The sequence below is a fragment of the Abramis brama genome, assembly GCF_963993115.1.
Source record: "Abramis brama genome assembly, chromosome: 11".
NCBI classification, from domain to species: domain Eukaryota; kingdom Metazoa; phylum Chordata; class Actinopteri; order Cypriniformes; family Leuciscidae; genus Abramis; species Abramis brama.
The window spans coordinates 38,257,466-38,281,694 of NC_139973.1; the positions used below are offsets into that span (position 1 = coordinate 38,257,466).

Genomic DNA, 24,229 nt, shown 5'->3' on the forward strand with positions numbered 1-24,229 from the left:
TCTCAATGCTTCGGTTTGCATGTAGGGACCCTCATTATGCTACCGTGTTAGTGTGAGGCTATTTTGAGCCTTGTTAGTGGTATTAACTAGCGATTTACTTTTACTTACTCTGTGCCCCATATACTAGTATTATAAGCCAAACTGTTTTTAGAGATAAAACTCTTTACATTCGATTTTCATGAAAACGCATCCCAGGGAAAGATCGACTCGGTAACCATGTGTTAATTACCCCTAGGTTCATTTTTCACCGGAGTTGTCCTTTAAGACTTGAAGGATTCCTTTCACAGAATCTAGTAGATGTAGATTGTGATAGATATGCTGTTCAATTGAACTTTCTATTCAAGAAAAGTGTGTTTCGGTAATTACCATCAACAGGAGTCAGCACGACCCTGGAGTGATCGTACGCGATGACGTTTGCGTAGCGGTTCTTGGGCTTGTTGACCTCTAGGTTGGAGTTCTCCCAGGTGAACTGCTGGCCAGGGTCGATAGACTGCAGGACAGAACGACAAAACATGAGCAGTTAGTATGACTTAGTTAGAAATCTAGACCATCACTCCCATTGACCTATTCACCCACTGCGCAAATTAATCCTTCCTTCTGAGAGATCTCCCTTTTCTGTTTTGGTTATTTATCGGTATCTTCTTGAGCATTCATACAAACCCTTATCTATTACAACTGTTTGGGCCAAGGATCTTAATGAAGATGTGCATGTTTTATTTTCGGATCAGGATGGAGGATGTTTAAGCTGTCTTCAAGGAACCCCAATCATCAAATGATACACTGGAAATTACTACATAGGGTTTACTTTACTCCTATGAAACGTTTCTATATGAATTTATCCTCCTCTCCCAAGTGTAATCTTTGTTCTCAAGGATCTCTAGGCAAGTACTTGCACTTCTTTTGGGACTGTCCCTCTCTCTCACCTTTTTGGACCCAGCTCTCACAGGATTTATCATATCTGTTGGACACTGATATTTGTTTGACCCCACATCATTTTTTCTTGAACGATTTTAGGGACCTTACCTTATCCATTCAACAAAGATATTTACTGTTAACCGCTCTCACAGTGGCAAAAAAAAATGTTAGTTAACCGCTGGAATCCTCCTCACACAATGGACAGACGAACATGGACAGTGTCTTTGCTGGACATTATATCGATGAAACTCTCAACTTCTCGTATGCATGGATTCAGTGTTAAGACGGTGAATTTATGGCATGCTGCTTTTGATATTGTGTCAACTTTTTTAACATCTATGTAATTTATTTATTTTTTATTATTATTTTCTGGTCTACATTCTATGTTTGTATTTTATTTTTATTTTCTTGAAGTCTTCCAGGAGTGGGATAGGGTGGGTTCTAGATTTGTATAGTTGCTTTTTGCTTTGTATTTTTGTTTTTCTTGACTTTAAAAAAGAAAACTCAATAAACAGTTGTTAACAAAAAAAAAAAAAGAAAAGAAATCTAGACCATCAGCATTGAGAGAGTAAATGAAGAAAAAGAACCTCCCTTCTAATCTTTTGCCATTGGTTGAGCCGAATGATGACACGTTGACTCATGAAAGCCTGTTTTATTGTAACATAACTTATTCAGGATATTCAATGAGAAAAGATATAGGGAATCAGTGTAACAATTTAACAGGGAATTGACTGGAAGTACATAAGACAGGTGACTAGATGGAAGAGCTTTAAAAATAAGCAGGTTTGGCGTCATCAGCTAAAACAAGGGATGTTGGAGCAAGTTTCATTTCATTTTGATTAAAGTTTACAAATGCATGGAATAATGAGCACCAACGGCTACGTTTACATGCAACCATATAATCAGTTAGTAATCGGATTGACGGCTCAATCGGACTGAAAAGCCTTCATGTAAACACCTTAATCGATCCGATTGAGCTCGATCCGAATGAAATTTCGATCCGATTGAAAGGGGTGGTTTATTCCTTTCCTAATCCGATCGAGAGGACATGTAAACACTTGATCGGATTGAAAACCGAAACTGAAAGGACTGCTCATATGCAATGACGCTGAAATAGCGTAATGACGTGTGACGCGCTGAACGAGTTGTTCTTGCTGTTGAATAAAGTGTCATATAATTGTGATATAGATGATTGACGGATGATTGATAGATGATGATTCTCATCCACAGACGCATTTTTACAGCGTGATAAATATAAGCAGCACAGCAAAACGGTTCATAAGCTCATTGTCTCCAAATTATGACCAGAAATGGATAAATATTAAGTCTGCTGTTTAAAACAAATAAAGAACCAATGTAGGAGAATAGTTATTATGTGCAAACAGCGGGAAACCTATGTCAAAAAATCTATTCCCATTTGAAGCTTGTGACAAATAAACGCACACATCAACCTGATCACATTTAACGTTCATGTAAACACTACGTTCGGATTCATCAATCGGAATGAATTCAGTTCGACTGAAACAAAAGTTGTGCATGTAAACGTAGCCATTGAATCATTCATAATAAGACCCGGGTCAATTCAGATTTCATGATGACTGTGAAACACCAGGAACTGAATTTCTGTTTTCACCTGCAGTGCAAAATCTAGCAGATGCACCACAACCCTGCAACTCTCCACCTCGACCTGCCCATCGTTTCCAGCCGGAATCGCCTAATCCTGCCCTGCTGTTACCATAGTGATGAGACACGGGTCAGCCTGGTGAGGTTTAGACTGTTCTCTAGTCTCTCTGCATCACATTACTGCAGCTCTGAGAAGATCCTGCACCTCAGATATTATGAACAAAACATATCAACCACGTGAAGTATACACTTACATTAAAAAATGTGGGGTCGATACGATTTTTTGGTAACACTTTATAATGATAATGCATTAACTAATAATGAGCAACACATTTGTTAAAGTATTTAGTTCATTGTTAGCTCAGGTTCATTATGTAATATTAACAGATACAACTTTTGATTTTAATCATGTATTAGTAAATGTTGAAATTAAAATTAGCAAATAATTTTATCACTGTGAGTTCATGTTAACTAACATAGTTGAGTAATGTTAACAAATGAAAACTATTTTGCTCACCAGCACAATTTTATCAAAAATACAGAAAAAATTTTTAATACTGTGAAAATAACAGTTTTCTATGAGAGTATAGTAAACGGTAATTAATTTTTTTAGATGTATATGAAATGAAGAGAAAAATGAGGCCGATATTCTGTTATAACAGATGAATTATGAAGAACTGTCATATTGCTGGTGATTTTCAGCTTACACTGTCTAACAGCACATTATGTTTTATGCATTAGTTTGTGTTTGTGGCTGTGTGTGTTTGTTGATGTGCAGGGATGATTTCACACCTTAACATTGTGTGCTAACCTGACATAATAAGATTTCCAATGAGCAATTTGCTTGTCCACACTAAACACAACACAACCACAACTAATCAGAAGAGTGTGTGACGATCTCTGTCTGTTTGTGTGCTCTCTCAACATTATATTTATGTAAGAAAACTCAGTCCAACTGTATATCAGGTCTCCTGAGCGATTCAAAAGCAGGCTCGAGAACAAACTTTTAAACAGAAGTGTAGATCAAATAAAATGCATGTCAAACTCAGTGAGGACATTGTCACACTTTCACATATCACTTTCTTTTTATTTACCTACAGGTATATCACATTCTCTCCATCTTTGTACACAATTCCCTCTCCATTAGCCAATCTTTATCTGTTTATCCTGTTAGCTTCTTTTGTATTGGAGTTTAATGTGAGTCGTTTGGCGTTTGATTAGATCAGTGTTGCTCCCTCAGTATTTGATGTCTATATTAAGGTGTTGATTGTATAAGTGCTCAGAAGAGCCGCTCACCGTATAATAACAACTCAAGCAGGCAGAAGAGTCCTGCCCCTTCCCTCAAACACACACACACACACACACACACACACACACACACACACACACACACACACACACACACACACACACACACACACACACACACACACACAGCAGGATTAGCTATATAATAAAACAGGTGACTCTCACTACACTCCTAATAGAGTCGTTTCCCAGCTTTAATTTCAAGCTCTGGCGATCTGGGTACTGCCTTAGATGCTGACGTGACTGTGTGTGTGTGTGTGTGAGGGCTGGTGTGTGTATGAGTTGTAGTCTTCTGTAGATGCATGAGTTTATAGTGCTATTTCAGCACATTTAAGTAATGCACAGCAGTACTTGCTATACATGAGATGCTCATGTTCATAATCTTTCTGAAATTGTAAAGTGAACATGTTTAGCTGTTTGTCTGTGATGGAGTAGTCACCAAGATCTGACTCAAAATGAGCAGTTTCAGTCTTATTGGCCGGCTTTACCAAACTACTGAGAGTTAGGGTGCATCAGTCCGCTAAAAAAAAGACAAAATTCCTGGATGTTTTTCAGGTTAGTGGCCAATTCTTTAGTGTTTTCTGTACAGACAGTGATGGATCGAAGTGTTCTTTTACTGCGGTAACACTTTAGTTTAGGGTCCAAATCTCACTATTAAGGCGGACAATGTTTTTGCCTGCCGTGTCTCGCCTTAACTAGTTGCTTATTATAAATCTCACCCAATACCTAAACTTACTAACTATTAATAAGCAGTAATTAGAAGTTTATTGAGGTTATTAAAATTATAGTTAATAATGAGAATTGGACCATAATTTAAAGTGTGACCATTGCATTAACTATTTTGATGGGTTATTCCAAAGACTTTATGCAAAGACGGTGCATCATACTTATGAATGGGAAAAACAGCAACAGGCAATATGGCGGAATAAGTCCCGCCTTCTAAATAAAAGAGCCAATCGGCAATTGGTAAAGTCATTGCATCACTGCAGCTGCCGTTAGAAGCTCCGTTTATGGGACAGTTCATGTCAGATTTGGTTGCTGATTTGAAATATGTTATTTAAGTGTGAGTGTGGAAAGCAGTTTGTGAGATTTCAAGATATAGGTCTTGGTCTTGGATGCCCGAAATAGCTGCCCGGAGGCGTTGCAAATATGGCCGCAGAGTGAACAGACTTTCGTAACATTATAAATGTAATGTGTCCTTGTTGAATAATAGCATCAGTTTCTTTAAAAAAATACAAAAACTTTTAAAAGGTAAGTGCTATGATTGGCACAATTAAATTCATGCGTCTGCAGAACTGTTTTTTGAGCGCATATAGGGAGCAATAAACAGCTCTGAGACGAATCTGCTTCAAATGTACAGACACAATAAATCGACCACAATCATCACGTCCTCACTGTTAGTGGAAACCTGCATCTAAAACTACTTCACGCTTCTCTTCCGTGTCCCGTTCTACAATTTAAATCATGCAGATGTAGGTCAGTGTTTTCCAGCTGCAAAAGTAATCCATAATGGATGCGTTCTGCTCCTCGCATTTGTCCTGATTTATCACAGCAGACCATTTTTATGTAAATTTCTGAAGCAATTATCCCTCGGTGGCTTTAACAGAAGGTAGAGAGTGAGGATGATTCTCCTCAAGGTTGCTCAGATCTCATCTGACGTGACTTGGGACGAGTTACCTCATATTCCTGAGAGAAGCGTAGGCCGTCGTTGGCTTTCAGCCGCTCGATGTGGTCAGCCAAAGCACAGACTGAAACTGAAGGATGTTCCCGCATTCCTGCAGGGAAAAAAAGAAAGGATTAACTAATAGCAGAGATTTCTATTGGCTTGCTTTGTTTTGCTTGGCTGAACTGTGGGGAACAAACACACTTCGGTTCATACTGTTTTTAGGCACTTGGAAGATGAGCAAACGGGCACACATGGAAACAACCCAAAGCATGAGAGAAATAGTAGGCAAAGGAGAAAGCTTGTAGCACCATGCCATGTGCTAAGGCTAGCGGCAGTGACGTAAGCAGTGAACGGACATGCTCATTGGCTGACATATGAACTACATCCGGGTCAATAGCAAGGTGGCGTAAGCTGTCCTGTACAATCAAAATGGCATGTAAATGACATCCGCATTAAGGACTACAACCTGAGCACACATTAAAAACACTGAGTGTTTTCCCGTGTTTGAGACGGACGGCCTGTTGAGAGGACGTGAGAGACGGGACGCTTTAACTGGGAGCAGCCAGTGGTGGAGGAGGGGGCGTGACTTTGGACTTGATGGACAGGTGGGAGGAGCATTTAAAATGAAGGAAGTGAAAGGTCACACAGGAATGAAAGAGCAAAACTAACTTGAAGTGCTGGTGCAGCTGAAGGCACTGGAACCTGCAGAAAGAAGATGAGGAGGGACTGTGATATATGCCAGTGACAGAAGAGAGAGGAAGAGACGAGAGGAGGCGAGCAGAAGACGTGAAATGGCTTCCCCTACATATTTAAGTGCATATGTGCAGATTTAGTGTAAATAATATAGGGTGAGGCATTTTGATTGGATTATAAAAAGCTGGCTGAGAAAACACAGGTTAATATTATTTTTTCCCATCCCATGCAATTTGGTTTTAAAAAGCATTTTTTTTAAATAAAATGTAAATCCTACATAATAAGATATTTCTTAAGCAAGTACACTACTATTCAAAAGTTTTGGATAGTTAAGATTTTTTAATGGTTTTGTTGTTCATCAAGGCTACATATTTTGATAAAAAATACAGTAAAAACAGTAACCTTCAACATATTATCATTTAAAATAACTGAAATATTTGAAATTTTAAAATTTCATTACTCCAGTCTTCAGTGTCGCATGATCCTTCAGAAATCATTCTAATATGATGATTTGCTGCTCAAGAAACATTATAAATGTATAAATGTGTTGAAAAAAGTTGTTGCTTCATTTTTTGTGGAAAATTTTTCAGGATTATTTGATTGATTGAAAGATGTATTTGAAAAATATTTTGCAACATTATAAATGTCTTTACTATCACCTTTGATCAATTGAATGCATTTTTGATGAATTAAAGTATTAATTTCATTAAAAAAAAGAAAAGAAATCTTACTAACCCTTACTATTCATGATATGATCAATATTGATTTGATGTCCTCCTATAGAGGACTTTTATAGGAGCAGCTGATCCTCTCTGGGCCACAACAACCTTCTAAAGAAAGAATAAAAGCTCTGCGACCTCACGTCTGAAAGGCTCTGTCTTCCTTTAGTTCATATTAAAACTCTTGGTTCAGAAATCAAGGACTGTTTGGATTCCAGCATGTCAACACAACAGAAGTTACCTTGTGTATCACTGTTAAAGCACAGTCCAAAGTATGAGCGTGGTTTGCATTCAAGCATATCTTATCGAACAGTTTGCCTGAAACGTCAATGTAGCTACACAACAAACACTCTTTATCTCTGAGGTAAGCCATTTTTACATTTTCAAAGCGTCCTAAAGCTTTTTGAAACACAAAGGCTGAACTTTCACAAGAAAATAAACAACAACACTAGTTGCCTGGCTCCTCATTTGGAGATTCGCAAGCAAGGAAAATCAATGTTTATGGCAGGGAAGTAGACATGAATATTTCTCCAGTTTTGCCGTGAGAAAGAGTGTGCATCAGTCAAGCGTGTGCTTGCAGCCCAACAATCTGACATAAGAACATGAGTCACTTTGCAACTGAAGCAAAAGCAGATTCTTATTGAAGTCAGCAAAATGTCTGAGCATTCGGAAATTTCCCCTGAGAGAGAGAAGGTGAGAGAGAGAGAAAAAAAACAACAAAAAAACAGAAAGAGACAGTGCAAAATATGGATGGGAGGAAATGAAAACGAATCATCCTGCTTAATTTTTCCATCAAGTTCAAAGCTCAGTCTGAACCCAATGAAGTAATATGTGTTGTGTGTGTTTGAGATTAGCTGGCAGGTTCTGCTCCTCGTGTGTGTGTGTGTCCTTCACCTGACAGTGCGGTTCTGTGAATAATGTTTTGTCTTCACACCGCAGCTCCAGCTGAACCTCACATCCATAAATCCAGGGAGCAGTTCTGTCTCTCTTTCTGAGGTCTACATCCAAACAACCCCAAACTGATTCGTTTTGAAAAGAAATTTTAGCTCTGTTGCAAAACCAAGAGAGCATTTTAAGAGCAGTATCATGATGCTGCTTTCCAACCTGGCTCTGAGGCAGTATCGCATGCATTCTTGGAGGATTTCATAAGAAAATGTCCATGATAGTACAGTCAGTACAAAAAAGTATGAATAAAATAATTCTTATAATATTTTTTATTTAATTCTATTTTACCCAGTGTTTTGCTTTATGGAGTATGTTAGCTTAGAATTCGGCTGACAAGAAACTCTACACTGTAAAACAAAATATTTTTACAGAAAAAGACTATAAACTGCAAGTTACCTAACCATATAGAGTAAAAAAAAACCTGTTAACTTGCATTATAATTTGACAGTAAAATACTGTAAAAATTATGGGTTTTGCAAGTAAAAGTTTTGTTATAATTAAAGTAGAAATTTTAAAGAAGTCCCTGCATGACACAGGACATATGATTATACTTTATTTAAATACTTTTGTTTCATTTAATTTTTGTTATCGGTAATGCACAGGTGTCACGATTTGGTCTCATCTTGGTCACGTTTCATGTCTTTGTCATGTTTCATGTCTGTCATGTGATCCCCTGTTCAAAATCATGTGATCCTGCCATGTGTTCCCTTATCTGTGTCATGTTGTCATTGGTTCATTGTTCACAGGTGTCCATTATCAGGTCATTAGTCTTGTGTTTTCAAGCCCTCATGTTTGCCATGTGTTTTGTTAAGTATTGTTTCCTGTAGGCCACTGGTTCTATGTCTATGTCTATGTCTATGTCTAGTTTTCATGCCACGCCATGTTTTTGTTTCATGTTTGATCTTGTTTGTAATAAACTGCACTTGGGTTCTCAATAAGCTTGCCTCCAGTGGATCCCTATGTTACAGAATGTTACAACAGGGTGTTTCATGTTACATTTTCTGTTATTTACAGAATGTCTGTTGCATTATTTCAGTGTTGTGTGTGTATCACCTGTATTATTATTAAAATGTACTGATAACCTGTACATTTTAATGTACAAAGTATATCTACATATATCTACATAAGTCTATATCTACATATATCTATATCTACATATGTATATCTATCTATCTATCTATCTATCTATATATATATGTGACCCTGGACCACAAAACCAGTCATAAGTCGCACGGGTATATTTGTGGCAATAGCCAACAATACATTGTATGGGTCAAAATTATAGATTTTTCTTTTATGCCAAAAATCATTAGGATGTTAAGTAAAGATCATGTTCCATGAAGATATTTTGTAAAGTTCCTACCATAAATATATAAAACATTTATTTTTGTGAGTGAATGCAGCACAATAGCGAACATAAATGGACAACTTTAAAGGCGATTTTCTCAATGTTTCGATTTTTGATTCCAGATTTTCAAATAGTTGTATCTCGGACTAATATTGTCATATCCTAACAAACCATACATCAATGGAAAGCTTATTTATTCAAATCTCAATTTCACACATTTGACCCATGTGACTGGTTTTGTGGTCCAGGGTCACACACATATATATATATATATACATATATATCACAGTAAAAATGCAGGTACCAATTTGCCTTCCTGTAATACTGGAAACATTTTCACTGTTGTTTTTTTCTGTAATTTTCACAGGATATTTAGTGTATATATTATTTGTGAGTCACGTAAAGTATCTTAGCTGCTAAGCTGCTTTGTTTTCAAGAATGACCACTCAGTTGGAATGGAAAGTCACTATGGCTCCGAACACACATTTTTGTGTTTGTAAATGTGATGAGCTGTTTGTAACTCACAGCCTCCCTCATTATGAGTGTGGTGACGTACCTTGTGTCTGGTAGTTGAGCCTCCTCATTTCCACCGGGTCAGAGGAATGGGCCAGTAAGTGATCTTTAACTCCAGCTGAGTGCTCATCTTTAGCCGAGGGCGAGGAGCGCTTCCTGTGCAGCCAGGAAATGACATCAAACATGAGTGTACAAACACACAGCGATCAGGTGGAGGTGTAAATATGCAAGATATTTCCTGTGTGTTAGTATCTGTTAGGAGAACATCAGCACTAATCTGAGCTCAATTAAACCCTCCGATTGCATCTCATGAAACGCCAAACACAAACAAGCGTTTATTATCGGATCAAAGAGAGACGCTCGATACCTACCTCTCCTGTTTGCTGCATCCCACCGAAAGAGATGGAAAAGAAGAGGGGAGAAAAGAGAAAATGTCACAGGAAGAAAACGGCACAGACGGTGTGTGTGTGTAGGGTGAATTTGTCAGAAATGTGGAAATGCCATTGCTACTAATGAGCTCCGATTCTAGCTGACATTTGCAAAATGAGTTTTCTTTTCACTCAATAGACATATAACTTGAACCCTGGGCATTTGATTCTCTTGTTGTTCAATAAGACTGAATGAATTTGGCTATAATTGAGAAGAGTGGTACTTCATATCTGTAGCCATTATCAGATTTTGGCAGATGTGCACTTATGACTTTTTTATTGTGTGAGGGAAAATATCATTTCTGCAGTCTAGTTCAAAAAAGTAAATGACTATTATTTAATCATTAAAGTTCAGTTGAAGTATCCAGCAAAAGAGAGTCCTAAGAAAAAACACTGTTAAACTGCTGACTATCACACTGAAATAAGGTTTCTTGAATCTACTCTAACAGTGAGTCAGCAATGTCTCTGAGAGAGACCGACTATTTATACCCGACAGTTCAGTAAACTCACTGTGTTTGCAACGCACAGCGAAAAAGAAAATATGGTCACTTAAGCAGAATGTGAAAAATACGCTTCTCCATGATCTCAGTGCAGGATGACTGATTGCATTTTTCTTGGAAAAGCACCAATAAAGTAATTGCTCTTGTTCCGCACCTCTTGAAGAGCAGGATGGCGATGACGATGATAATGATGAGGACGACGGCCAGCACTGGTCCCATCACCCACAGCATCTCTGGGTCCTCAACATGACGGGACATCCCGCTGTGGAGCTTCACCATCATGGGATCAGAGTAAGGACTCACCGTGAACATCTTATGATACAGAAAGAAGGAGGAGAAAGCAAAATAATTACTCAGAAGATCAAAGGTTTAGGCACAGCTACTTATTCTTTATTATGACTATTTTCCACATATCAGAATAATAGTAAAGTCATCAAAACTATGAAATAACACAAAAGTTAATTATTAAAGGAATTTAATAAGTTAATTAAAGGAAATTATGCAAATTAAATCATTTTTTTGTTAGCTAAATCTCTTTAACCTAAAATATTCACTTGCAGCCCCCCTGAGATTTTAATATATCAATCATTTAAAAACACATTTGGATGTTCATGGTTCTCTGATGACATGCATGTAAATAAACAATATATTTATCTTTTTTAGGAAGTGTTTTATAAGTGTTTTAAGTAAATGTTTTTAATATTTAATTAATTGTTAGATTTCAACTCACGAATCCCAGTTTAAATGAATGAAAACTCAAATTAATGAACTCAAATTAATTTACTTTAAGGGGAGACACCCCAGGTGAATAGGAAAAAAAAAAAACTAATAGATATCAGCATGAAACTTCCCCAGTTGATTACTGACATTAAGACAAATATCTTTTGTATTACAAGTTTTTAGAATATTTATGTTTAAATATGCAAATTAGGTATTATCTCATTAAAAATGCGCTAATTTACATATATTTCCAGAAGAGAAATCTGAACATTGGATAAAGCCAGATTCAAAATTCTTGTTTCATTTTGTTGACATATTAGAGTCAAAGGTTTTTACAGAGGGGATTTTGGATATCTCTTTTTATCACTCCATTAATCAGAAAAGACTGTCAACAGCCAAAAAAATCCAGTTTCGCCCTGTTTTTAGGTATAAAATGTTGTATAAATTAGAATCTGAACGATATATGAACAAACCCCTCTGTACAAACCTTAGGAATATAGATAGGAATACAACTGGAAAGTTTGGTTTATGTAAGTGCTGCTAAAGTGGAGATTTCTAGCTCAGAGTATGAGAAAAATCCCCAGTGAAAAACAGTCAAAAACACACTCTGGAAATGTCAGAGCACGTCACGTGATGCATCTGAACGAATCACGTTGTCAGAAATTGACATCAGCCAATGAGATTTCGCTTTTAGAGTTAAATGCCCCATTGTACTTTCACGATTGGTTGCTGATAAAAAGGAAATGACCATATTTGGATCCGACAGCATTGTACAGGAGAGAGAGAGCTTTCCAACGGTGTATGTGATGACGGTGCAGACAGCGATCGCGGAGCAGCGGGAGGATTTAGAACGCCAACTTTTGTTGAATTTAGGAGAAATCTACAGACGCAAACAGACAAAGTGTAGTAAAATAAAGACCTAAATGTGTATTTCAGACTTTTTTTCACCACAAGTCTGAAAGAAGACATGTTATTGAAGACAAATAGTCCAAAATCTCAAAATTGACCAGTGAAAAAAAAAAACCGTTGTTTTTGCCTGCCGTGTCTCCCCTTAATTCAACTCATTAAATTGAAGCATATATAAAGTATAATTGTCTATGCAATTATACATGTCTATGAAACTAATTTCAAACATTCAAGCATATGCTTTTAGATCAAAAGATAATACTTAAAATGCCACCATGAAAACCATTATAATGCATCAAACAGGCTTCATAGGATATTACCTGATCGAGATTAAGCAAAAATATTGTAATTGTGATTTTGTTTTTTGGTGTTGCTGTAATCTATGTCATGTCCTATACACATATAAAGGCTAAATTTGGTAGGTAAAAGTAGGTGTGTTTTTCAGCTTTAGGAGCGGAGAGGTGCGTCAACACTGTCATCTATACAGTGGTGTTTTCTACAGTACACCTGGGCCTTAATGTGGTGTTTACTGACGTTTAGTGATCACAAACAAACTGAAAAACTATTGAAGGGTGTGTGAGCAGAGCAGGAGGAAAGCCTTCAACTCTTCAAAATAGCACAGAAGTCAGTCTCCTTCCACAAACGCTGGCAAATAATCGTCTTAGTAACACCTTTTAGACATCACAGCAGGGCGCGCGAGAAAGAGGGATGGAAACAGGAAGATAGAGGGAGAGCGAGAGAAAGGGCGGAGGGAGGGGTAACCTCTTCCATCCCACTGAGAACCGGAGGTTACGCATCATCAAGCAAATCCCATCAGTGCGACACCTTCTGCATTCCCTCCGGAAGCGACACCAGGAACCACAGAAGCCGTCGCTGTCCAGAACACATTTACAGCAGCTCAGCCTCAGAATCAACACTTAAAGGAAACCTTCACCCAAAAACGTGGCATCATTTACATATAGACATTTCTCGAAATACTGCATCTTCTTTTCTGTTCTGCAGAAGAAAGGAAGTCATGCAGGTTTGGAACAACACACCGCAAAAAATATTTTTTTGTACATGGTCTTGGTTTCAACTACAATTTTTTTTTTTAAAAAGTCGGCATGAAATGGAAGTTGCGCTAGTCTTTTCTTCCCTATTGTGACGTATATCTGAGTGAAACAGCTTCTCAAAGAAGACAAATTGTAGGGCGGGACTTTATTTTGTTCGTGTGGAATTGATTGGATGGTTAGATGGTTGTGGTTTGCCATTGGTCAATCTCATGTGAGTGACAAGGTGCCCTGTCCGCTAAGAAAAATAGTCCTTTTTCCTCACTGACAGATGTTTTCTATATATGTATATATGATTTAAGCATATATATATAAGATATATTGTATATATGATTTAAGCATGAACTCAAATCATATATACACATACATACATACATATATACACACACATATATAGTTATATATATATACAAACATCAAAAAATAAGGCTTAATTATTTTAAGTAATTTTGCTTTTCAAGCAAATGTATCTTTATTTAAGAATGTTTAAATATTGGTAATGGAAAACAAGTCAAAACTACTGAGTAAGAAAATCATTTTATACAGTGCAATTGCTCTTTTATGCAGTGCAATACTCCAAAAAAAAAAGTGAGTAAATGAAAACAGAAGCTTTATTTTTGAACGACTATCCATTTAACATTCCTTCACAATCTGAGATTAACCAGGTGGGTTTTATCTAAATATAAATGCCTCCACTGATCTTTCAGAAAAATAAATATTCGTATCTAATTCGACACAGCTGTGAGGAATACCCAAAGGGAATTTTTATTTCTTTGTAGTTGCTCTTGCATTGCTTGGGATACTTAATTTGAGTCAATAATGGAGATACCGTAAGAATGTAGAGCTGTAAAATGAAATGCAGACAGCAGCCCAGACCATTTTGTCAGTGAACTTGATAGCTGTAAAATCTTTTGTAAGATCTGTTGTAAGATCTCTTCTGAAACTCTAGGATGCATGTGTGAGATTCTCCATCTAATGAAAGAAATTCAACTCATCTCATTTGTTTTTTTTCTTGTCAAAGCAGAAAAAATGATGGAAAATGATTGGCTGAATGATTGACACCAATGAACACAACCCAAACTGTTTTTGATTGTGTAAAATTAAATATAGCATCCACACGCATAATGCAGACTTCATATTTAAACAGTCTTTAGTCGTTAAATAGTATACAGCCCTACTCTTCATTTATTAATCCAACATTTTCTGTGACATTCTGTGTTATAAAGTGAATTCCGCTTTAATGACTGAATTCCGCAATTCCACATTTCTCGCATCGCAAAAACCACAGGGCCGTAGATCTGCTGGGCTACTATCATCATCATCATCACCTCTGTCTCTCTTCTGAGCGCTTGCGTGACAGCGGAGGAAGAGAGCGTCTTAAAGCCCTGTGGGAATCTGTCAGTGGGAAACTTTCATAGTGATCAATTTAATCGGCACTACCTCAGACGGAAGCACATCCCACAGCGTGAGTAATGCTTCTCCGACTGACTCCAACCACTATTTACTGATGCATATTCATGTGTGTGTGTGTGTGTGTGTGTGTTTTCATTTCTCCTTCACCTCTCCTCCATCTCTTCATCTGTAACACTCAGGTCTCTCCACCAATAATGATACCATCTCTCTCTCACTCTCTCTCTCTCTCTCTCTCGCTCTCCTGTTGTCACTCTCTCTGCTGATCTGCCGCAGTCCTTCATGTGATGTCTCTTTCTCCTTCCTTTCTTTCATCTCCTCCTCCTCTAATCTGTTTTTCTTGTGCTGCGGTAGTTTTGCAGTCGACCTCTTTCATCCAATTTCACACTCGCTAGTCTGTTTGTCAGCCCACCACAGACTGTCCTTTCACAAGATCCTCTCCTCTTTTCTTCTTCTCTCCTCCTTATTTTGCCTCTCCTCTCATTCTTAACTGCTAGTTGTCATTCTTAACATAATGACAGTGTTTATGCAACTGGCCACAGGGCTCACGTGTGTGTTTGTGTGTGTATGTGTACAGGTTTGGCTATACTTATATAGTGAAATATTATAACAACCGACTACCGACTGGTCCTTACTAGTTAAAAAAGGCTTATAAATCAACCAAAACATGTTTTTATTTAAATCTAGTGTTTTGCAGTTTAACACTGTAGGTTTAAAGGCCAAATTGACCCTTTGCAGCGAGATTGATTGACAGGCGATCTGACCAATCATAATCTGCCATCCGCCATTTTTGTCCGACAAAGCAGTCAGGAGAGTTAGTAGATCAACATTAGAGGATTTGAACTTGAAAAACAGTGTGTACTGATGTCTTTCTGCGGTTAAAACAACATTCCTTCTTATGTTCAATCATGTTTATTTGATGCTATAAATGAACTAGAAGGAAGAGATGATCGGTTCACAAGCAGCTTTAACTGAGGCTCTACAGCGATCAGACACATTAAAGAGCCACAAAACGGTAGCCTATTTATTGTTTAAATTTCTTTCAAAAATGACCAAATTTGAAAGTTGAGACTTTGTTTCATATCAAAAGTAACCTGGTCTGTCCTGTCTGTCAGCGCGTTGTCAGTGTCCTCGCTGCTCCGCGATGTGTTTTTCACTGCGTGAGAACATGGTGTGGCGTGAGAGTGGCGTGGCTCGTCGGACATAGCAACAGTAACTAAAGGGGGCGGGTCTTTGTGAACGGTCAATTACACCAAGGACGAAAACTATGAAGATAACAATAGTTCTAAAAATAATTTTTAATATTAAAGAATAGCAGAGTTCACAGCACAGCTATAACGATATAGAGAGACAATATTGTTGGAGTCACTTTGAGAACAATTTTATCCAGCTGATGAACAATAAAAACATTGAGAGCCAATCAGAATCAATCCTGATGTAACGAGCTTGAGCATTTAAAGTGACAGTCAAGCATGTGCTTAGAATAAACAGAATGATACTGTCTGCTGTTGTGGATGCTAATATAGTAATCTTTATAGTTACTGTTCTTAGTGTGAATGGGCCTTAAGGGTTGGGCTAGGCAATGGAAAACAGCATTAACCTAATATAAAATCAATGGAAGTCTATGCAATGTCTTCACTAATTTAAGCCCATTTCACGCAGCGCGTTGATCCCGGTAAATTGCCGGTAAATTGCCAGAACGCCTTCTGTGTGAACGCAAACACGACCCGGGATTGATGCCGGCATCGATGCCGGGTTGGGGACCTAGTAACATTGCCGTGTTCAGTCCCGGAACACACGCTGTGTGAACAAAAGCCGTAATAATGCCATGTCGTAGTGATGATGCTGAAGCCGGGATCGTTCGCCAGCTGTGAAACGGTACGTAATGCGCAAGTTTATGATCGAATCAGAGAAAAAAATTCACAAGCGTGGTTTGAGAGAGAGAAATCGCAGCTCACAAGCGAACTTAAGACCTGCTGAGACATTACAAGTCACATCGATGTCACATGTCTTTACGGGATTTTTTACGGGTTGTGTGTGAACGCACTCTCTGATTCCGGAAAATCACTGGCAGTCTGAATGAACCAAAATCAAACGAACCCGGGTCAAATCACGGGTCACTTTATCCATGTATTTTCTGGAATCTCTGTGTGAAAGGGGCTTTAGTGAAACAAACACTGTGTGTGTGTGTGTGACACTCACTGATTCCCGGTCTTTCAGTGCCGCCAGTATAAACGTGCGGTACTGCTGCTGTCCAGGTAGAGCTTTGTTAAAGAAGCCATTGTAAGTTTTCTCGTCTCCTAACACAAAGGTTTCTGGAAGATTCTCCATCTTGGCAGCGATGTAAGGCTGCAGGAAGTCCTGTGTTTGTCTCCTCCTCCTCTTCCTCACATCGGAGTGTCCATTACTCCCCAAAAGCTGATAAATCACAGAGAACACATCAGGAAAATGACAAACAATGACAATGCATTGGGGAAAAAAGCATCCATGTATAAAACCACTGACGTGAATGTTCATATACCCTCATTTACAAGTTTCAGGGCTAGATGATGTAAAAAAAAAAAAATTGTACAAAAAAATCTCTTTAAAATAATCAAAGCATGTTTTCCACACAGTTTCTCATTAAATTAACACAAGTAAGAATGAGGACTTTTCCTATATATATATATATATATATATATATATATATATATATATATATATATATATTGGCCAGTGCTACTTTAGGTCTATTCTGATTGACACTTGAAACAGCTGGACTGTGACCCAGGGGTCAGAGGTCGAATATTAGCCTCAGGTGCTTCAGTCAGAGGCATCATTAATTCAAAATGACATACACACTGTCTCCAAGAGCTTCATCTTTCTCTTTATAGACCACTTCCTCTGTTTCTCCATCCATCCATCACTCTTTCTCTCTTTTCCTTTCTCACCACTAACATAATAAGCAACAGACCACTGCTTCTTTAGTTTAGTAAAGCACATTTGGTCGAGACCAAATCAAATCCAAGGCCGCAGGATTACAGCTGAACAAATGAGCTCTAGCAGCAGAGAGAATGAGGACTGCAGCGGGACAGCGGGAATAATATCAGCGCGGTGATAAACACCAGCACAACACAGGCTCCAATAATACACCTCTCATTTGACTCGCCAACGCTCATAAATAAGAGGCAACTCAGGGGAGAATGGCCGCGAGAAAACGGGCTGTTTCAAAACACCGGCGACACCATTGTGATTTTTACAGCGCCGTTGTGTTTTGATATTCAGTAGGCAGCACCTGAAAAGTTTCGCCTGTTTTGCAGACTATAGTTTATCGAGTGCAAGCAAACTCATGAGAAAGCAGAACCGTGTTGGAGCCCGAAAGCTCAGTAGTAATAATAAAAAATGCAAAAAAATGCCAAGAGAAGCTTTTTAAGAGCCAACGAAGTGCCTGTGTGTCTCAACAGCTGCTGCAGAGAAACTGAGAAGCTAAAAAGAGGCGAAAAATAATAATAAGTGGAACAATAAATACTAACACTCTGTAGAACATAGACAAGACACAATAAAGTTTGCAAACCCCTTGCAGAATCTGTGAAAATGTGAATAATTTAAACAAAATAAGAGGGATCATACAAAATGCATGTTATTTTTTATTTAGTACCGTCCTGAATAATATATGTTACATAAAAGATGTTTACATATAGTCCACAAGACAAAAAAAAAGCTGAATTTATCAAAATGACCCCGTTCAAAAGTTTATAAACCCTTGATTCTTTATACTTTGTGTCGTAACCTGGATGATCCGCAACTGTTTTTTTGTTTTGTGATTCTACAAGGGGTTCACAAAATTTCAAGCAGCACTGTATATCGCAGGCCTCATGTATGACTGAGAGATGAATAAAGACGTCTGTTTCTGTCATTTGTGTGTGATCATCACAAACACACACTCACCTCATCCAGATCCATATCCTCTGGGTTTTCCCAGCGACGTAGAGTTGACGTAGTCACAGGCACCACCGCTATATAAAACCACCTAAGAGGAAAACATACACAAACGAGTCATTACAGTAAAAATGTCCTATCTATCTATCTATCTATCTATCTATATATCAGGTTGTTTGTGAGTGTGATGAAACATGGACATTAAACCACTGGTTGCATTTCTGAAGTATTTTGTGACAGCCGTTCAGCCCGTGGCTCATTCAATAACTGAAACAAACACTTGAATCCCATGATTAACAGCTAGTAATTCCCACACTCTCATGCCAGGACTGAGCAAGAGCATTGTTTGATATGTGTGATGTCTATAATGTCTGATGTAACTGCCTCTAACAATCTCGCATTGGCTTTGATGAGGAAAAATGTCTTGTAATTTCTAATGAAAGGATTTGGGAGCTGTCTTTGGTCAGAACCGATCCCGCGGGCAGCGTGGGTATTTTCAGCGTTCAGCCAGCTCTGACTGCACTGCATTACGGCAAATCCGGCTCGCTGCAGTGAACTAAACCCATGTGAGATGACTCCTCTGAGCTGGGATGGGAAGTGCCTCAGTCTCACTAAAGCACAACAGTCTAATATTTGCCCAAAGAGGAACAGGATTCTTGTATTTATGTGCACTGGCTGAACCCTGAGACTCCAGCAAACATCTCCTTGAGAGCCAACACGTATCATCGTTGGGTTGTTTTAAAGTCCCCCCTGTGGTGAAAATCAAGCTTTTAATGTAGTTTTTATGTCTATGTGGTGTTTTTAATATGCTTTATGACAAGTCGACACCATTGCTGAGTATTTTCTCCTTAAAACTGCAATGAACAAAAACACGGTTTGAAATCGCTGGTGTTTGTGACGTCACAAACTACCTTGTAACAATCAGATCAACGCGTGATCGTCAACGAGTGGATCTCTAAGCTGAGTGAGTGAGTGGAGGCGGGGCTCATTTGCATATTGTCCATGGATACTAAATGAGGCTATTTTAAGGCATGAAGATTTTTTTTAAGGAAAGAACGTTTAAATATGACATTTCGGTGATCAAAGATGAGTTTTAAGGGATAAAATGATTGACTAAAGATAAACATTGAGGAATAAAAGCACTGATGCTGTGCTCGAGTTCTGTAGACTGCAGGCAGATGAGCAGTAAAGATAATGCTTGCTTTTACTTGGTGTGAAATGTCAATCAATGCAAAAGTTAACATCACTTTTTTATTATTATTTTTTTCTGTTTATTGTCAAAGCACTTAATGTCGCTCGTATGTGATGCACGGCGTGTAAGATCTATCTTGGCTTTTACTGATCATTAGTTAGCGATTCATTTTTTAACAGAGGGCATCATTTTGCAAGGGGAAAACAAATGCTGCTTTTCATAGTAACCCATTTATTCCCACTGGTGGAAAATAAAGACATTTAAACAACAGTTTGATATTTTTATAAAGAAAAGCATGCCTAAAAGTTTTGTTATTTTTGCAAATGAAATGAAGTGAAAACAAATCTGCCAAATAAGTGAAAAAAAGAAGCTAAAAAAATGCTGTAGACACAAGCAAACTTGTGGAAACCTGGGGAATCACTAATCTCGACCACAGCAGAATTTATTTAGCAGATTTAATTACAGGTAAAATACATATCAATCATCATCAGCGCAATGCAATGCATCATGTTGATAATAGCACTAGAGAAAAATAAACACTATATGTGTTGAAACTTGAAGTGGTCGGAGTGCAGAGTTGTAATGTATTTCAGTGCTTTTCTACATCTCATATTTATTTATGTATTCATAGCCTAGCAACGTCAGATATTGTATTGAAACTCATCCCAAGATTTCCTTTTTTTTTTTTTTTTTTATATCGCGCAGCCCTTACAACACTATCATGACCACAGAAGTGTTGATGGCTGCACAAGATTCAATGATGATTTTATTAGGGCATTTCTTTGACTGTTTCTGACAAGTAATTTGTTGAGAGTTTGAAAGTTTGCGCAGAGATAACTTTTTTTCCTACACATTTTTCAAGACTTGCACCTTGGAACCTATTTCAAGGTTTGCGTTCTCGAGCCACCAGACACTGTGGTTGTGCGGATGAGCGGGTCGGAGTGCGTTAAGGCTTTTCTGTTGTGTTAGCGGCCCCTAAGTTAATAACTAATCATCTTTGCAACGGAAGTGAATCAATCAAAACTAACTTTAGCTGTACAGTAACTTTATTCTAGAGCTGCTGTAAAGCCCAAACAATCTCTGTTACTGTAATTCCCTTTTATCACTGTAAAGCTGCTTTGAAACAGTCTATATTGTTAAAAGCACTATATAAATGAAGGCATAGCTGCCAACTTTTGAGTTTAGCTTGGAGTGAGAATTGGCGATTGGGGGGGGGTGTAAAAAAAATAAATAATCTTGCATCACAATAAGTGTATTGTGATTGTCAAAACATTTCAGTAACTAAACTGAATTTTATTAGATATAGTGACAACATGTTACAATGTTTACCTGGTACAATTTCTGGGAAGCTACTTTTTTTTATTTATTGCTTGACACAAATTTCATGATTTCAATTCAATTCAATTCTTGTGATTTGATTTAATATATTGACTCACTTGGATAAATATTAGGTACACAAGATAGGCGTTAATATTTCTCAAGAAAAAAAAACCTCACCTAATGCTGTAAACATACAGAGAGCCTTATAAGCTGGCAGTATTATTTAAGGTTTCAAATAAATCAAATTAAATATAATGCGTGTTTTATTATAATAACAACTTTATTTAATGATAAAAGTAAAATATAATAAATATGTAATATAGTACACATATTTAGCAAAATACTCTCTATAGCTCTTTTTTTCTGGCCAACTAACCTGCTATAGCCTATATTATGTTCATTAAATGGCTTTCCTGAGGTAAATGTGACATAATTGTTCTCCAGCTGTTTTATTGACCGCTTTCCGCTGTTGAAAAACACTGATTGATCGATATTATGTATGAAGAATATACATTTCGGTAAGTTGTACTGTATCTTTCAACATTGTTCATTTGTGTTTATTTACTATTAAGTAGAGATGATCAGTTCACGTGCCGCTAGGGATCTGTCGCGTCACATTTACAAGCGCAAAAACGGTATTTATTGTTTGAATTTCGTAATAAAATTGGCAGAATCTGAGAGCTGAGATTTTTTTAATATCACAAGTAACCTGCTCTGTCTAGTCTGTCGGTCTCCGTGTCCTCTTTGCTTCACGATTTTTCTATGCGTGAGAAAATGGATGTGTGGGTGAGAGCGTGTGAAAAGTGTCAATTGCGTGAGTCTCACGGTGAATGCGTGAGAGTTGGCAGCTCTGTGAAGGTGACTTGACTTGACTGACCTGACGAGGGCGCTGTTGTGCACTTTGGGCAGTGTGATGGTGAGTTTGCCGCCCTCCTCTGGGTCTTGTTTCTGGTGGGCCGGTTTGCTGGTGAACAGGTCCGGGGCGGTGCGTATGGAGACCTGCTGTTGTAGTCCACCAGCGCTGTTCCCTCGGCTCATCAACACGAAGGAGTAATCGGTGTCCGGCTGCAAACGCGTGATCAACTTTCTCTTCAGGTCGCCCTGAACCTCAACGCTCTGCTGGTTGTACAGGATCTGGCACAGGGGGAGCACAGGTTAACTCCATCACACAATGAGACTCATTTTACACTGCATTTTCTACTTCACAACTGTGGAATGACAGGGAAAAGGCACCTTGAAAGGCACTTGGGACTTGTAGGTTTCCGGCACCTCCCATGTGAGCAGGACAGAGGTCTTCATCACAGCTTTCACACCAAAGTTTTTAGTGAACTCTGTAGAGGAGGTGAGAATAAAAGAGTTACTGCATGTCATAGACTCCTCACCCCATCTCTTTTCAGACCGGCTCAGTGATTGACAAAGGAAACGCATCACTGCACTGATTAACATGCAGTTTGAGACTGATAACGCCTTCATCTCAGACCACACATCAGAAATCAAAGCCGACTATCTGCTCTCTGCATGTGGGTTATGCCATAGGGAAGCTGAGGAGTCAGAGCGCAGAGAAATGAAAGAGACGCCATCTCAGCAGACATATTTAAAGAGATTGTTCATCAAAAACGAATATTCTGTCATTATTTCATCACCCTTGACGTTCCAAATATGCCCGTCACAATCATGATTTTTTGTGATGACGATTATTTGCACAAGTATTTGCGATGAATGTCACTTACAATGTAAGCCTTATATTATATTTTTTACATTTATTTTATTTTATTGGTAAACAACTAAATAGGTCCATATGTTTTTCTTATAACATAACATAACATAACATAACATAACATAACATAACATAACATATAACATAACATAACATATAACATATAACATATAACATAACATAACATAACATATAACATAACATAACATAACATAACATAACATATAACATATAACATATAACATAACATAACATAACATAACATAACATAACATAACATAACATAACATAACATAACATAACATAACATAACATAATAAAAAGTAATACTCTAAGAACCAAGAATGTTTGGCATGACGCAAATGTTAAATAACAATAAAATTGGAGAGTTTTTCGACCATTACTTTAATCCTTGATTGCCATTTGTTTACCTGCTTAAATTTCCCTTATTTAATATCTCAAAATAATTGTGATTAGATCAAATAAACACAATCTGACAATTAATAAATAATCATGACAGGCCTAGTTGCAAACCTGTATAACAATATTCTGTGAAGCACAAAAGGAAATGAAAATGGATGTTGTTGAGCTCCAAAAATATCACAAAGGTAGTCCATATGTTCCATGGAAGAAAGAAAACCGTACAAGTTTGGGAACGACATAAGGGTGAAGTAACCCTTTAATGTTTCTAGCATAAGATGAGCCATATGTGAAGTTTTGCAGCGACTGCAATTCTCAAGTCATACGTCTCCCACCATCTGCTCTGTGTGAGAGTTTTTCAATGAACAGAGAAATGGCTGAAACGTGAAGACTGCCTGAATCTTTTTGCAAAACAAAGAACGGAATATGACAATCACAAAACACTTTACTTCCATAACGTGACACATTTTCAACAGAAACTGAGTATTGAGTGGAAAATGTTTTTGGGTGGGAACTGACATCATCCATCAGTATTTGATCGCACTGAATCAAATCTTGTCTGTATTAATTCCTGATTTTGTCCTGACAGATGCCACTATCCACAGAATCATGCGACAAGGCATTTTTTCAGCTGCCTAGCTCTATTTTTATCACACAGCACTGAGTCTCTCCTCCCACAGTGGAATCTCACTGGACCAAACCATTAGCAAAGAAAAAACACAGATGAAATCTCTTTAATGTCTCAGATGGGTTTTTTTCTTAAATCTCCTGCTTCTCAGATTTTTCTCCTTAGAAAAAAAAACTCTTTAGCACGCACTAAAACTAAAACCATAAAAACCACTTTCATTACTTAAAATAAAATAAAAATAAACAAGAACTGAAATTAAATTAAATTAAATTAATGCAAAAAAAATTTCAG

At 37.7% G+C, this 24,229-nt stretch overlaps 1 protein-coding gene across 8 annotated transcripts in view; it reads right to left on the reverse strand.

Moving 5' to 3' along the window:
• The window catches only part of ptprfa (protein tyrosine phosphatase receptor type Fa), a 226,679-nt gene that overhangs the window by 16,538 nt on the left and 185,912 nt on the right, over nucleotides 1-24,229 (reverse strand). For 3 of the 8 annotated variants that reach the window (XM_084128824.1, XM_084128822.1, XM_084128820.1), the window contains 10 exons: nucleotides 22,407-22,504; nucleotides 22,051-22,307; nucleotides 18,671-18,752; nucleotides 16,946-17,161; nucleotides 10,813-10,970; nucleotides 10,102-10,113; nucleotides 9,774-9,886; nucleotides 6,182-6,214; nucleotides 5,524-5,621; nucleotides 367-490 (listed from right to left, as the gene is read on the reverse strand). In XM_084128824.1, the coding sequence (XP_083984950.1) occupies nucleotides 367-490; nucleotides 5,524-5,621; nucleotides 6,182-6,214; nucleotides 9,774-9,886; nucleotides 10,102-10,113; nucleotides 10,813-10,970; nucleotides 16,946-17,161; nucleotides 18,671-18,752; nucleotides 22,051-22,307; nucleotides 22,407-22,504 (1,191 nt within the window). The remainder of the gene's footprint in view (nucleotides 1-366; nucleotides 491-5,523; nucleotides 5,622-6,181; nucleotides 6,215-9,773; nucleotides 9,887-10,101; nucleotides 10,114-10,812; nucleotides 10,971-16,945; nucleotides 17,162-18,670; nucleotides 18,753-22,050; nucleotides 22,308-22,406; nucleotides 22,505-24,229) is intronic. The other 5 variants (XM_084128826.1, XM_084128823.1, XM_084128827.1 and 2 more) reach the window with 3 other exon arrangements.